At 51.4% G+C, this 16051-nt stretch overlaps 1 protein-coding gene across 1 annotated transcript in view; it reads right to left on the bottom strand.

The window, feature by feature from the left end:
* The window catches only part of LOC116938298 (FAS-associated factor 2-A-like), a 103567-nt gene that overhangs the window by 49482 nt on the left and 38034 nt on the right, over positions 1–16051 (bottom strand). Inside the window, exon 5 of the mRNA XM_076058984.1 lies at positions 7857–8034. Coding sequence (XP_075915099.1) covers positions 7857–7969 — 113 coding nt within the window. The 5' untranslated portion in view covers positions 7970–8034. The remainder of the gene's footprint in view (positions 1–7856; positions 8035–16051) is intronic.

The following is a 16051-nucleotide window of genomic DNA, read 5'->3' as shown; positions in this document are numbered from 1 at the left end:
TGACTGCCTGAGTGACTGTGTGAGTGACTGACTGAGTGACTGACTGAGTGACTGACTGACTGAGTGACTGACTGACTGACTGAGTGACTGACTGACTGAGTGACTGACTGAGTGACTGACTGACTGAGTGACTGACTGAGTGACTGAGTGACTGACTGAGTGACTGACTGACTGAGTAACTGACTGACTGAGTAACTGACTGAGTGAGTGACTGACTGAGTGACTGACTGAGTGACTGAGTGACTGACTGAGTGACTGACTGACTGAGTAACTGACTGACTGAGTAACTGACTGAGTGAGTGACTGACTGAGTGACTGACTGAGTGACTGACTGAGTGACTGAGTGAGTGACTGCCTGAGTGACTGACTGACTGAGTAACTGACTGACTGACTGAGTCACCCACCGCTGCTGGTGCTCCCTGTCCAGGTGGTGCTGGTTGTGTGTGTGAGTGAGTGACTGACTGAGTGAATGACTGAGTGAGTGGGTGAGTGAGTGTGAGTGACTGAGTGACTGAGTGAGTGACTGAGTGACTGACTGAATGACTGACTGACTGAGTGACTGAGTGAGTGACTGAGTGAGTGACTGAGTGAGTGACTGAGTGATTGACTGAGTGACTGACTGACTGCCTGACTGAGTGACTGCCTGACTGACTGAGTGACTGCCTGACTGACTGCCTGACTGAGTGACTGCCTGACTGACTGACTGCCTGACTGAGTGACTGACTGAGTGACTGAGTGACTGACTGACTGAGTCACCCACTGCTGCTGGTGCTCCCTGTCCAGGTGGTGCTGGTTGTGTGTGTGGGTGAATGACTGAGTGACTGACTGACTGACTGAGTGACTGATTGAGTGACTGACTGCCTGACTGAGTGAGTGTCTGAGTGAGTGACTGACTGACTGCCTGACTGACTGCCTGAGTCACCCACCGCTGCTGGTGCTCCCTGTCCAGGTGGTGCTGGTTGTGTGTGTGAGTGACTGAGTGAGTGACTGCCTGAGTGACTGACTGAGTGACTGACTGCCTGACTGCCTGACTGACTGAGTGACTGACTGAGTGACTGACTGAGTGACTAGTCACACCCACCGCTGCTGGTGCTCCCTGTCCAGGTGGTGCTGGTTGTGTGTGTGAGTGACTGCCTGACTGCCTGAGTGACTGACTGAGTGACTGACTGACTGACTAGTCACACCCACCACTGCTGGTGCTCCCTGTCCAGGTGGTGCTGGTTGTGTGTGTGAGTGAGTGACTGACTGAGTGACTGACTGACTGACTGCCTGACTGACTGAGTGACTGACTGAGTGACTGACTGAGTGACTAGTCACACCCACCGCTGCTGGTGCTCCCTGTCCAGGTGGTGCTGGTTGTGTGTGTGACTGACTGACTGAGTGACTGACTGAGTGAATGACTGACTGAGTGAATGACTGACTGAGTGACTGACTGACTGAGTGACTGACTGAGTGACTGACTAGTCACCCACCGCTGCTGGTGCTCCCTGTCCAGGTGGTGCTGGTTGTGTGAGTGTGTGAGTGACTGACTGAGTGACTGACTGAGTAACTGACTGAGTGACTGCCTGACTGAGTGACTGACTGAGTGAGTGAGTAACTGACTGCCTGAGTGACTGACTGACTGAGTGACTGACTGACTGAGTGACTGACTGAGTGACTGCCTGACTGAGTGACTGACTGAGTGAGTGAGTAACTGACTGACTGAGTGACTGACTGAGTGACTGACTGACTGAGTGACTGACTGACTGCCTGAGTGACTGACTGACTGACTGACTGCCTGACTGACTGACTGAGTGACTAGTCACCCACCGCTGCTGGTGCTCCCTGTCCAGGTGGTGCTGGTTGTGTGTGTGAGTGACTGCCTGAGTGACTGACTGACTGAGTGACTGACTGAGTGACTGCCTGACTGAGTGACTGACTGAGTGAGTGAGTAACTGACTGCCTGAGTGACTGACTGACTGAGTGACTGACTGACTGAGTGACTGACTGAGTGACTGCCTGACTGAGTGACTGACTGAGTGAGTGAGTAACTGACTGACTGAGTGACTGACTGAGTGACTGACTGAGTGACTGACTGACTGAGTGACTGAGTGACTGCCTGACTGACTGACTGACTGAGTGACTGACTGACTGAGTGACTGACTGAGTGACTAGTCACACCCACCGCTGCTGGTGCTCCCTGTCCAGGTGGTGCTGGTTGTGTGTGTGAGTGACTGACTGAGTGACTGAGTGAGTGACTGACTGAGTGACTGACTGAGTGACTGACTGACTGAGTGACTGATTGACTGAGTGACTGAGTGACTGAGTGACTGACTGACTGAGTGACTGACTGAGTGACTGACTGACTGACTGAGTGACTGACTGAGTGACTGAGTCACCCACCGCTGCTGGTGCTCCCTGTCCAGGTGGTGCTGGTTGTGTGTGTGACTGAGTGACTGAGTGAGTGAATGAGTGAATGACTGAGTGACTGAGTGACTGACTGACTGCCTGACTGAGTGACTGACTGAGTGAGTGAGTAACTGACTGAGTGACTGACTGACTGAGTGACTGACTGAGTGACTGACTGACTGGCTAGTCACCCACCGCTGCTGGTGCTCCCTGTCCAGGTGGTGCTGGTTGTGTGTGTGAGTGACTGACTGAGTGAGTGACTGACTGACTGCCTGACTGACTGCCTGACTGAGTGACTGACTGACTGACTGCCTGACTGAGTGACTGACTGACTGACTGACTGGCTAGTCACCCACCGCTGCTGGTGCTCCCTGTCCAGGTGGTGCTGGTTGTGTGAGTGACTGACTGACTGAGTGACTGACTGACTGCCTGACTGACTGACTGACTGACTGAGTGACTGCCTGACTGACTGACTAGTCACCCACCGCTGCTGGTGCTCCCTGTCCAGGTGGTGCTGGTTGTGTGTGTGAGTGACTGACTGACTGAGTGACTGCCTGAGTGACTGACTGACTGACTGACTAGTCACACCCACCGCTGCTGGTGCTCCCTGTCCAGGTGGTGCTGGTTGTGTGAGTGAGTGACTGACTGACTGCCTGACTGACTGACTGCCTGACTGACTGACTAGTCACCCACCGCTGCTGGTGCTCCCTGTCCAGGTGGTGCTGGTTGTGTGTGTGAGTGACTGACTGAGTGAGTGACTGACTGACTGCCTGACTGACTGACTGGCTGAGTGACTGAGTAACTGACTGCCTGAGTGACTGACTGAGTGACTGACTGACTGACTGAGTGACTGCCTGACTGAGTGACTGACTGAGTGACTGACTGACTGACTGACTGACTGCCTGACTGACTGACTGAGTGACTAGTCACACACACCGCTGCTGGTGCTCCCTGTCCAGGTGGTGCTGGTTGTGTGTGTGAGTGACTGACTGAGTGAGTGACTGACTGACTGCCTGACTGACTGCCTGACTGAGTGACTGAGTAACTGACTGCCTGAGTGACTGACTGAGTGACTGACTGACTGACTGAGTGACTGCCTGACTGAGTGACTGACTGAGTGACTGCCTGAGTCACCCACCGCTGCTGGTGCTCCCTGTCCAGGTGGTGCTGGTTGTGTGTGTGAGTGACTGACTGAGTGAGTGACTGACTGACTGACTGACTGCCTGACTGAGTGACTGAGTAACTGACTGCCTGAGTGACTGACTGAGTGACTGAGTGAGTGACTGACTGAGTGACTGACTGACTGACTGACTGCCTGACTGACTGACTGAGTGACTAGTCACCCACCGCTGCTGGTGCTCCCTGTCCAGGTGGTGCTGGTTGTGTGTGTGAGTGACTGACTGAGTGACTGACTGAGTGACTGACTGAGTGACTGACTGACTGACTGAGTGACTGACTGAGTGACTGACTGACTGGCTAGTCACCCACCGCTGCTGGTGCTCCCTGTCCAGGTGGTGCTGGTTGTGTGTGAGTGACTGACTGAGTGACTGGCTGACTGAGTGACTGACTGCCTGACTGAGTGACTGACTGACTGAGTGACTGACTGACTGGCTGACTGACTGACTGAGTGACTGCCTGACTGACTGCCTGACTGAGTGACTGCCTGACTGACTGGCTAGTCACACCCACCGCTGCTGGTGCTCCCTGTCCAGGTGGTGCTGGTTGTGTGTGTGACTGAGTGACTGAGTGACTGCCTGACTGACTGACTGCCTGACTGCCTGACTGACTGAGTGACTGACTGGCTAGTCACCCACCGCTGCTGGTGCTCCCTGTCCAGGTGGTGCTGGTTGTGTGAGTGTGTGAGTGACTGACTGAGTGACTGAGTGAATGACTGACTGAGTGAATGACTGACTGAGTGACTGACTGAGTGACTGACTGAGTGACTGACTGACTGACTAGTCACACCCACCGCTGCTGGTGCTCCCTGTCCAAGTGGTGCTGGTTGTGTGTGTGAGCGAGTGACTGACTGACTGACTGAGTGACTGACTGAGTGACTGACTAGTCACCCACCGCTGCTGGTGCTCCCTGTCCAGGTGGTGCTGGTTGTGTGTGTGAGTGACTGCCTGAGTGACTGACTGACTGAGTGACTGACTGAGTGACTGCCTGACTGAGTGACTGACTGAGTGAGTGAGTAACTGACTGCCTGAGTGACTGACTGACTGAGTGACTGACTGACTGAGTGACTGACTGAGTGACTGCCTGACTGAGTGACTGACTGAGTGAGTGAGTAACTGACTGACTGAGTGACTGACTGAGTGACTGACTGACTGAGTGACTGACTGACTGCCTGAGTGACTGACTGACTGGCTGACTGCCTGACTGACTGACTGAGTGACTAGTCACCCACCGCTGCTGGTGCTTCCTGTCCAGGTGGTGCTGGTTGTGTGTGTGAGTGACTGCCTGAGTGACTGACTGACTGAGTGACTGACTGAGTGACTGCCTGACTGAGTGACTGACTGAGTGAGTGAGTAACTGACTGCCTGAGTGACTGACTGACTGAGTGACTGACTGACTGAGTGACTGACTGAGTGACTGCCTGACTGAGTGACTGACTGAGTGAGTGAGTAACTGACTGACTGAGTGACTGACTGAGTGACTGACTGAGTGACTGACTGAGTGACTGACTGACTGAGTGACTGAGTGACTGCCTGACTGACTGACTGAGTGACTGACTGACTGAGTGACTGACTGAGTGACTAGTCACACCCACCGCTGCTGGTGCTCCCTGTCCAGGTGGTGCTGGTTGTGTGTGTGAGTGACTGACTGAGTGACTGAGTGAGTGACTGACTGAGTGACTGACTGAGTGACTGACTGACTGAGTGACTGACTGACTGAGTGACTGACTGAGTGACTGACTGACTGACTGAGTGACTGACTGAGTGACTGAGTCACCCACCGCTGCTGGTGCTCCCTGTCCAGGTGGTGCTGGTTGTGTGTGTGACTGAGTGACTGAGTAAGTGAATGAGTGAATGACTGAGTGACTGAGTGACTGAGTGACTGACTGACTGCCTGACTGAGTGACTGACTGAGTGAGTGAGTAACTGACTGAGTGACTGACTGACTGAGTGACTGACTGAGTGACTGACTGACTGGCTAGTCACCCACCGCTGCTGGTGCTCCCTGTCCAGGTGGTGCTGGTTGTGTGTGTGAGTGACTGACTGAGTGAGTGACTGACTGACTGCCTGACTGACTGCCTGACTGAGTGACTGACTGACTGACTGACTGCCTGACTGAGTGACTGACTGACTGACTGACTGGCTAGTCACCCACCGCTGCTGGTGCTCCCTGTCCAGGTGGTGCTGGTTGTGTGTGTGAGTGACTGACTGACTGACTGCCTGACTGACTGACTGAGTGACTAGTCACCCACCGCTGCTGGTGCTCCCTGTCCAGGTGGTGCTGGTTGTGTGAGTGACTGACTGACTGAGTGACTGACTGACTGCCTGACTGACTGACTGACTGAGTGACTGACTGACTGAGTGACTGCCTGACTGACTGACTAGTCACCCACCGCTGCTGGTGCTCCCTGTCCAGGTGGTGCTGGTTGTGTGTGTGAGTGACTGACTGAGTGAGTGACTGACTGACTGCCTGACTGACTGACTGACTGGCTAGTCACACCCACCGCTGCTGGTGCTCCCTGTCCAGGTGGTGCTGGTTGTGTGTGTGAGTGACTGACTGAGTGAGTGACTGACTGACTGCCTGACTGACTGCCTGACTGAGTGACTGAGTAACTGACTGCCTGAGTGACTGACTGAGTGACTGACTGACTGACTGAGTGACTGCCTGACTGAGTGACTGACTGAGTGACTGCCTGAGTCACCCACCGCTGCTGGTGCTCCCTGTCCAGGTGGTGCTGGTTGTGTGTGTGTGACTGACTGAGTGAGTGACTGACTGACTGCCTGACTGACTGACTGCCTGACTGAGTGACTGAGTAACTGACTGCCTGAGTGACTGACTGAGTGACTGAGTGAGTGACTGACTGAGTGACTGACTGACTGACTGACTGCCTGACTGACTGACTGAGTGACTAGTCACCCACCGCTGCTGGTGCTCCCTGTCCAGGTGGTGCTGGTTGTGTGTGTGAGTGACTGACTGAGTGACTGACTGAGTGACTGACTGACTGGCTAGTCACCCACCGCTGCTGGTGCTCCCTGTCCAGGTGGTGCTGGTTGTGTGTGAGTGACTGACTGAGTGACTGGCTGACTGAGTGACTGACTGCCTGACTGAGTGACTGACTGACTGAGTGACTGACTGACTGGCTGACTGACTGACTGAGTGACTGCCTGACTGACTGCCTGACTGAGTGACTGCCTGACTGACTGGCTAGTCACACCCACCGCTGCTGGTGCTCCCTGTCCAGGTGGTGCTGGTTGTGTGTGTGACTGAGTGACTGAGTGACTGCCTGACTGACTGCCTGACTGACTGCCTGACTGCCTGACTGAGTGACTAGTCACACCCACCGCTGCTGGTGCTCCCTGTCCAGGTGGTGCTGGTTGTGTGTGTGACTGAGTGACTGAGTGACTGCCTGACTGACTGCCTGACTGACTGCCTGACTGCCTGACTGAGTGACTAGTCACACCCACCGCTGCTGGTGCTCCCTGTCCAGGTGGTGCTGGTTGTGTGTGTGACTGACTGAGTGACTGACTGACTGACTGCCTGACTGCCTGACTGCCTGACTGACTGAGTGACTGACTGAGTGACTGACTGACTGAGTGACTGCCTGACTGAGTGACTGACTGAGTGACTGCCTGAGTCACCCACCGCTGCTGGTGCTCCCTGTCCAGGTGGTGCTGGTTGTGTGTGTGAGTGACTGACTGAGTGAGTGACTGACTGACTGCCTGACTGACTGCCTGACTGAGTGACTGAGTAACTGACTGCCTGAGTGACTGACTGAGTGACTGAGTGAGTGACTGACTGAGTGACTGACTGACTGACTGACTGCCTGACTGACTGACTGAGTGACTAGTCACCCACCGCTGCTGGTGCTCCCTGTCCAGGTGGTGCTGGTTGTGTGTGTGAGTGACTGACTGAGTGACTGACTGAGTGACTGACTGAGTGACTGACTGACTGACTGAGTGACTGACTGAGTGACTGACTGAGTGACTGACTGACTGGCTAGTCACCCACCGCTGCTGGTGCTCCCTGTCCAGGTGGTGCTGGTTGTGTGAGTGACTGACTGACTGACTGCCTGACTGAGTGACTGCCTGACTGGCTAGTCACACCCACCGCTGCTGGTGCTCCCTGTCCAGGTGGTGCTGGTTGTGTGTGTGAGTGAGTGACTGAGTGACTGACTGAGTGACTGCCTGAGTGACTGACTGAGTGACTGAGTGAGTGACTGACTGCCTGACTGAGTGACTGACTGACTGAGTGACTGACTGACTGAGTGACTGACTGAGTGACTAGTCACCCACCGCTGCTGGTGCTCCCTGTCCAGGTGGTGCTGGTTGCGCTCCATCACGAGGCCCAGCTGTGCCCTCAGGGCCGAGGGGGCCAGGGCCCCCTCCAGCCTGCCCACCACGGCCATGCGCTGGCTACGGAGCACCAACAGGGACAGGGAGGGGCACGAAGGGGCCCGCAGGGCCTGGCTCACTGGGGGGGGGAGGGGCAGGGGAGGAGGGGGAGGGGCATGAGAGGAGGGGGGGGAGGGGCAGGGGAGGAGGGGCATGAGAGGAGGGGGAGGGGCAGGAGAGGGGGAAAGAGAGAAGGGGGAGGGGCATGAGAGAAGGGAGGGGCATGAGAGGGGGAGGGGCATGAGAGGGGGAGGGGCAGGAGAGGAGGGGGAGGGGCATGAGAGGAGGGGGAGGGGCAGGAGAGGAGGGGGAGGGGCAGGAGAGGGGGAGGGGCAGGAGAGGAGGAGGGGCAGGAGAGGAGGGGGAGGGGCAGGAGAGGAGAGGGAGGAGAGGGGGAGGGAGAGGGGGAGGGGCAGGAGAGGAGGGGCATGAGAGGGGGAGGGAGAGAAGGGGGAGGGGCAGGAGAGGGGGAGGGATAGAAGGGGGAGGGGCAGGAGAGGGGGAGGGAGAGAAGGGGGAGGGGCAGGAGAGGGGGAGGGGCAGGAGAGGGGGAGGGGCATGAGAGGGGGAGGGGCAGGAGAGGGGGAGGGGTAGGAGAGGGGGAGGGGCATGAGAGGGGGAGGGGCATGAGAGGGGGAGGGAGAGAAGGGGGAGGGGCAAGAGAGGGGGAGGGGCAGGAGAGGGGGAGGGAGAGAAGGGGGAGAGGCATGAGAGGGGGAGGGAGGGGCAGGAGAGGGGGAGGGAAGGGGGGAGGCGCAGGAGAGGAGGGGGAGGGGCATGAGAGGAGGGGGAGGGGCATGAGAGGGGGAGGGGCAGGAGAGGGGGAGGGAGAGAAGGGGGAGGGGCAGGAGAGGGGGAGGGGCATGAGAGGGGGAGGGGCAGGAGAGGGGAGGGAGAGAAGGGGGAGGGGCAGGAGAGGGGGAGGGGCAGGAGAGTGGGAGGGGCAGGAGAGGGGGAGGGGCATGAGAGGGGGAGGGGCATGAGAGGGGGAGGGGCATGAGAGGGGGAGGGGCATGAGAGGGGGAGGGGCATGAGAGAAGGGAGGGGCATGAGAGGGGGAGGGGCATGAGAGGGGGAGGAAGAGAAGGGGGAGGGGCAGGGGCAGGAGAGGGGGAGGGAGAGAAGGGGGAGGGGCATGAGAGGGGGAGGGGCATGAGAGCGAGAAGGAGAGAAGGGGGAGGGGCATGAGAGGGGGAGGGAGAGGGGGGAGGGAGAGGGGGAGGAGAAGGGGGCGGGGTGAGTGAGGGGGTGAGTGAGGGGGTGAGTGAGGGGGTGAGTGAGAGGGTGAGTGAGGGGGTGAGTGAGGGGGTGAGTGAGAGGGTGAGTGAGGGGGTGAGTGAGGGGGTGAGTGAGAGGGTGAGTGAGAGGGTGAGTGAGGGGGTGAGTGAGGGGGTGAGTGAGGGGGTGAGTGAGGGGGTGAGTGAGGGGGTGAGTGAGGGGGTGAGTGAGAGGGTGAGTGAGAGGGTGAGTGAGGGGGTGAGTGAGGGGGTGAGTGAGGGGGTGAGTGAGGGGGTGAGTGAGGGGGTGAGTGAGGGGGTGAGTGAGGGGGTGAGTGAGGGGGTGAGTGAGGGGGTGAGTGACGGGGTGAGTGAGGGGGTGAGGGGGTGAGTGAGGGGGTGAGTGACGGGGTGAGTGAGGTGGTGAGTGAGAGGGTGAGTGACGGGGTGAGTCTAGTAGTGAGTCTGTAGTAGTGAGTCTGTAGTAGTGAGTCTGTAGTAGTGAGTGTAGTAGTGAGTGTAGTATTGAGTCTGTAGTAGTGAGTCTGTAGTAGTGAGTGTAGTAGTGAGTCTGTAGTAGTGAGTCTGTAGTAGTGAGTCTGTAGTAGTGAGTGTAGTAGTGAGTCTGTAGTAGTGAGTCTGTAGTAGTGAGTCTGTAGTAGTGAGTCTGTAGTAGTGAGTCTAGTAGTGAGTCTGTAGTAGTGAGTCTGTGGTAGTGAGTCTGTAGTAGTGAGTGTAGTAGTGAGTGTAGTATTGAGTCTATAGTAGTGAGTCTGTGGTGGTGAGTCTGTAGTAGTGAGTGTAGTAGTGAGTGTAGTAGTGAGTGTAGTAGTGAGTGTAGTATTGAGTCTGTAGTAGTGAGTCTGTAGTAGTGAGTGTAGTAGTGAGTCTGTAGTAGTGAGTGTAGTAGCGAGTGTAGTAGCGAGTGTAGTAGTGAGTCTGTAGTAGTGAGTCTGTAGTAGTGAGTCTGTAGTAGTGAGTGTAGTAGTGAGTCTGTAGTAGTGAGTGTAGTAGTGAGTCTGTAGTAGTGAGTGTAGTAGTGAGTCTGTAGTGGTGAGTGTAGTAGTGAGTCTGTAGTAGTGAGTCTGTAGTAGTGAGTCTGTAGTAGTGAGTCTGTAGTGGTGAGTGTAGTAGTGAGTGTAGTAGTGAGTCTGTAGTAGTAAGGCTGTAGTAGTAGTGAGGCTGTAGTAGTGAGTGTAGTAGTGAGTCTGTAGTAGTGAGTGTAGTAGTGAGTGTAGTAGTGAGTCTGTAGTAGTGAGTGTAGTAGTGAGTGTAGTAGTGAGTGTAGTAGTGAGTCTGTAGTGGTGAGTGTAGTAGTGAGTGTAGTAGTGAGTCTGTAGTAGTGAGTCTGTAGTAGTGAGTGTAGTAGTGAGTGTAGTAGTGAGACTGTAGTAGTGAGTCTGTAGTAGTGAGTGTAGTAGTGAGTGTAGTAGTGAGTCTAGTAGTGAGTCTGTAGTAGTGAGTGTAGTAGTGAGTGTAGTAGTGAGTGTAGTAGTGAGTCTGTAGTAGTGAGTCTGTAGTAGTGAGTCTGTAGTAGTGAGTGTAGTAGTGAGTGTAGTAGTGAGTCTGTAGTAGTGAGTGTAGTAGTGAGTGTAGTAGTGAGTCTAGTAGTGAGTCTGTAGTAGTGAGTGTAGTAGTGAGTGTAGTAGTGAGTGTAGTAGTGAGTCTGTAGTAGTGAGTCTGTAGTAGTGAGTCTGTAGTAGTGAGTGTAGTAGTGAGTGTAGTAGTGAGTCTGTAGTAGTGAGTGTAGTAGTAAGGCTGTAGTAGTAGTGAGTCTGTAGTAGTGAGTCTGTAGTAGTGAGTGTAGTAGTGAGTCTGTGGTAGTGAGTCTGTAGTGGTGAGTCTGTAGTAGTGAGTGTAGTAGTGAGTGTAGTAGTGAGTCTGTAGTAGTGAGTCTGTAGTAGTGAGTCTGTAGTAGTGAGTGTAGTAGTGAGTCTGTAGTAGTGAGTGTAGTAGTGAGTCTGTAGTAGTGAGTGTAGTAGTGAGTCTGTAGTAGTGAGTGTAGTAGTGAGTCTGTAGTAGTGAGTCTGTAGTAGTGAGTCTGTAGTAGTGAGTGTAGTAGTGAGTCTGTAGTAGTGAGTGTAGTAGTGAGTCTGTAGTAGTGAGTGTAGTAGTGAGTCTGTAGTAGTGAGTCTGTAGTAGTGAGTCTGTAGTAGTGAGTGTAGTAGTGAGTCTGTAGTAGTGAGTCTGTAGTAGTGAGTGTAGTAGTAAGGCTGTAGTAGTAGTGAGTCTGTAGTAGTGAGTCTGTAGTAGTGAGTGTAGTAGTGAGTCTGTGGTAGTGAGTCTGTAGTGGTGAGTCTGTAGTAGTGAGTGTAGTAGTGAGTGTAGTAGTGAGTCTGTAGTAGTGAGTGTAGTAGTAAGGCTGTAGTAGTGAGTGTAGTAGTGAGTCTGTAGTAGTGAGTGTAGTAGTGAGTCTGTAGTAGTGAGTCTGTAGTAGTGAGTCTGTAGTAGTGAGTCTGTAGTAGTGAGTCTGTAGTAGTGAGTGTAGTAGTGAGTGTAGTAGTGAGTGTAGTAGTGAGTGTAGTAGTGAGTCTGTAGTAGTGAGTGTAGTAGTGAGTCTGTAGTAGTGAGTCTGTAGTAGTGAGTCTAGTAGTGAGGCTGTAGTAGTAAGGCTGTAGTAGTGAGTCTGTAGTAGTGAGGCTGTAGTAGTGAGTCTGTAGTAGTATTGAGGCTGTAGTCGCATTGAGGCTGTAGTAGTAAGGCTGTAGTAGTAGTGAGGCTGTAGTAGTATTGAGGCTGTAGTAGTATTGAGGCTGTAGTAGTAGTTAGGGTGTAGTGGTATTGAGGCTGTAGTAGTATTGAGGCTGTAGTATTGAGGCTGTAGTAGTATTGAGGCTGTAGTAGTGAGGCTGTAGTAGTATTGAGGCTGTAGTAGTATTCAAGCTGTAGTAGTATTGAGGCTGTAGTAAGGCTGTAGTAAGTAAGGCTGTAGTAGTATTGAGGCTGTAGTAAGGCTGTAGTAGTATTGAGGCTGTAGTAGTATTGAGGCTGTAGCAGTAAGTAAGGCTGTAGTAGTATTGAGGCTGTAGTAGTAAGGCTGTAGTAAGTAAGGCTGTAGTAGTATTGAGGCTGTAGTAGTATTGAGGCTGTAGTAAGTAAGGCTGTAGTAGTATTGAGGCTGTAGTAGTAAGGCTGTAGTAAGGCTGTAGTAGTATTGAGGCTGTAGCAGTATTGAGGCTGTAGTAAGTAAGGCTGTAGTAGTATTGAGGCTGTAGTAAGGCTGTAGTAGTATTGAGGCTGTAGTAGTATTGAGGCTGTAGCAGTAAGTAAGGCTGTAGTAGTATTGAGGCTGTAGTAGTAAGGCTGTAGTAAGTAAGGCTGTAGTAGTATTGAGGCTGTAGTAGTATTGAGGCTGTAGTAAGTAAGGCTGTAGTAGTATTGAGGCTGTAGTAGTAAGGCTGTAGTAAGGCTGTAGTAGTATTGAGGCTGTAGCAGTATTGAGGCAATAGTAGTAAGGCTGTAGTATTCAAGCTGTAGTAGTATTGAGGCTGTAGTAGTGAGTCTGTAGTAGTAGTAGCAAAACTGTAGTAAGACTGTAGTACGTAAGGCTGTAGTAGTATTGAGGCTGTAGTAGTAGTGAGGCTGTAGTAGTAGTGAGGCTGTAGTAGTATTCAAGCTGTAGTAGTGAGTCTGTAGTAGTAAGGCTGTACTAAGGCTGTAGTAAGGCTGTAGTAGTAGTATTGAGGCTGCTGCTGTAGTATTGAGGCTGCTGTAGTAGTATTGAGGCTGCTGTAGTAGTAAGGTATAGTAAGTAAGGCTATAGTAGTAAGGTATAGTAAGTAAGGCTGCTGTAGTAGTATTGAGGCTGCTGTAATAGCAAGGTATAGTAAGTGAGGCTGTAGCAGTAAGGTATAGTAAGGCTGCTGTAGTAGTATTGAGGCTGCTGTAGTAGCAAGGTATAGTAAGGCTGTAGTAGTAGTATTGAGGCTGCTGTAGTAGTAAGGTATAGTAAGTGAGGCTGTAGTAGTAAGGTATAGTAAGTGAGGCTGCTGTAGTAGTATTGAGGCTGCTGTAGTAGTAAGGTATAGTAAGTAAGGCTGCTGTAGTAGTATTGAGGCTGCTGTAGTAGTAAGGTATAGTAAGTAAGGCTGCTGTAGTAGTATTATTGAGGCTGCTGTAGTAGTAAGGTATAGTAAGTAAGGCTGCTGTAGTAGTATTATTGAGGCTGCTGCTGTAGTATTATTGAGGCTGCTGTAGTAGTATTGAGGCTGCTGTAGTAGTAAGGTATAGTAAGTGAGGCTGCTGTAGTAGTATTGAGGCTGCTGTAGTAGTAAGGTATAGTAAGTAAGGCTGTAGTAGTAAGGTATAGTAGGTAAGGCTGCTGTAGTAGTATTGAGTCTGCTGTAGTATTATTGAGTCTGCTGTAGTAGTAGTGAGTCTGCTGTAGTAGTAGTAGTGAGTCTGCTGTAGTAGTAGTAGTGAGTCTGCTGTAGTAGTAGTAGTGAGTCTGCTGTAGTAGTAGTAGTGAGTCTGCTGTAGTAGTAGTAGTGAGTCTGCTGTAGTAGTAGTAGTGAGTCTGCTGTAGTAGTAGTAGTGAGTCTGCTGTAGTAGTAGTAGTGAGTCTGCTGTAGTAGTAGTGAGTCTGCTGTAGTAGTAGTAGTGAGTCTGTAGTAGTAGTAGTGAGTCTGCTGTAGTAGTAGTGAGTCTGCTGTAGTAGTAGTGAGTCTGCTGTAGTAGTAGTAGTGAGTCTGCTGTAGTAGTAGTAGTGAGTCTGCTGTAGTAGTAGTAGTGAGTCTGCTGTAGTAGTAGTAGTAGTGAGTCTGCTGTAGTAGTAGTAGTGAGTCTGGTGTAGTAGTAGTAGTGAGTCTGTAGTAGTAGTATTGAGTCTGCTGTAGTAGTAGTAGTGAGTCTGCTGTAGTAGTAGTAGTGAGTCTGCTGTAGTAGTAGTAGTGAGTCTGCTGTAGTAGTAGTAGTGAGTCTGCTGTAGTAGTAGTGAGTCTGTAGTAGTAGTAGTAGTGAGTCTGTAGTAGTAGTAGTAGTGAGTCTGCTGTAGTAGTAGTAGTGAGTCTGCTGTAGTAGTAGTGAGTCTGTAGTAGTAGTAGTGAGTCTGCTGTAGTAGTAGTAGTGAGTCTGTAGTAGTAGTAGTGAGTCTGTAGTAGTAGTAGTAGTGAGTCTGCTGTAGTAGTAGTAGTGAGTCTGCTGTAGTAGTAGTGAGTCTGCTGTAGTAGTAGTAGTGAGTCTGCTGTAGTAGTAGTAGTGAGTCTGTAGTAGTAGTAGTAGTGAGTCTGTAGTAGTAGTGAGTCTGCTGTAGTAGTAGTAGTGAGTCTGTAGTAGTAGTAGTAGTGAGTCTGCTGTAGTAGTAGTAGTGAGTCTGCTGTAGTAGTAGTGAGTCTGTAGTAGTAGTAGTAGTGAGTCTGCTGTAGTAGTAGTAGTGAGTCTGCTGTAGTAGTAGTAGTGAGTCTGCTGTAGTAGTAGTAGTGAGTCTGCTGTAGTAGTAGTAGTGAGTCTGCTGTAGTAGTAGTGAGTCTGCTGTAGTAGTAGTAGTGAGTCTGCTGTAGTAGTAGTAGTGAGTCTGTAGTAGTAGTAGTAGTGAGTCTGTAGTAGTAGTAGTAGTGAGTCTGCTGTAGTAGTAGTGAATCTGCTGTAGTAGTAGTAGTGAGTCTGTAGTAGTAGTAGTAGTGAGTCTGCTGTAGTAGTAGTAGTGAGTCTGCTGTAGTAGTAGTAGTGAGTCTGTAGTAGTAGTAGTGAGTCTGTAGTAGTAGTAGTAGTGAGTCTGCTGTAGTAGTAGTAGTGAGTCTGCTGTAGTAGTAGTAGTGAGTCTGCTGTAGTAGTAGTATTGAGTCTGCTGTAGTAGTAGTAGTGAGTCTGTAGTAGTAGTAGTGAGTCTGTAGTAGTAGTAGTAGTGAGTCTGCTGTAGTAGTAGTAGTGAGTCTGCTGTAGTAGTAGTAGTGAGTCTGCTGTAGTAGTAGTAGTGAGTCTGTAGTAGTAGTAGTAGTGAGTCTGCTGTAGTAGTAGTAGTGAGTCTGCTGTAGTAGTAGTATTGAGTCTGCTGTAGTAGTAGTAGTGAGTCTACTGTAGTAGTAGTAGTGAGTCTGCTGTAGTAGTAGTAGTGAGTCTACTGTAGTAGTAGTATTGAGGCTGCTGTAGTAGTAGTAGTGAGTCTGCTGTAGTAGTAGTAGTGAGTCTGCTGTAGTAGTAGTAGTGAGTCTGCTGTAGTAGTAGTAGTGAGTCTGTAGTAGTAGTAGTAGTGAGTCTGGTGTAGTAGTAGTAGTGAGTCTGTAGTAGTAGTAGTGAGTCTGCTGTAGTAGTAGTAGTGAGTCTGCTGTAGTAGTAGTAGTGAGTCTGCTGTAGTAGTAGTAGTGAGTCTGCTGTAGTAGTAGTAGTGAGTCTGGTGTAGTAGTAGTAGTGAGTCTGTAGTAGTAGTAGTAGTAGTGAGTCTGCTGTAGTAGTAGTAGTGAGTCTGGTGTAGTAGTAGTAGTGAGTCTGTAGTAGTAGTAGTAGTGAGTCTGTAGTAGTAGTAGTGAGTCTGCTGTAGTAGTAGTAGTGAGTCTGCTGTAGTAGTAGTAGTGAGTCTGTAGTAGTAGTAGTAGTGAGTCTGTAGTAGTAGTAGTGAGTCTGCTGTAGTAGTAGTAGTGAGTCTGTAGTAGTAGTAGTAGTGAGTCTGTAGTAGTAGTAGTAGTGAGTCTGTAGTAGTAGTAGTGAGTCTGCTGTAGTAGTAGTAGTGAGTCTGTAGTAGTAGTAGTAGTGAGTCTGCTGTAGTAGTAGTGAGTCTGCTGTAGTAGTAGTAGTGAGTCTGTAGTAGTAGTAGTAGTGAGTCTGGTGTAGTAGTAGTAGTGAGTCTGCTGTAGTAGTAGTAGTGAGTCTGCTGTAGTAGTAGTAGTGAGTCTGCTGTAGTAGTAGTAGTGAGGCTGCTGTAGTAGTAGTAGTGAGTCTGCTGTA

Source organism: Petromyzon marinus (assembly GCF_048934315.1).
Source record: "Petromyzon marinus isolate PM22_M1 ecotype Great Lakes invasive population chromosome 83 unlocalized genomic scaffold, UKy_Petmar_22M1.pri1.0 chr83_unloc.2, whole genome shotgun sequence".
Classification (NCBI taxonomy): Eukaryota; Metazoa; Chordata; class Hyperoartia; order Petromyzontiformes; family Petromyzontidae; genus Petromyzon; species Petromyzon marinus.
Note: the sequence above shows the minus strand (reverse complement) of the source record. Positions and strands in the feature narration are given on the sequence as shown.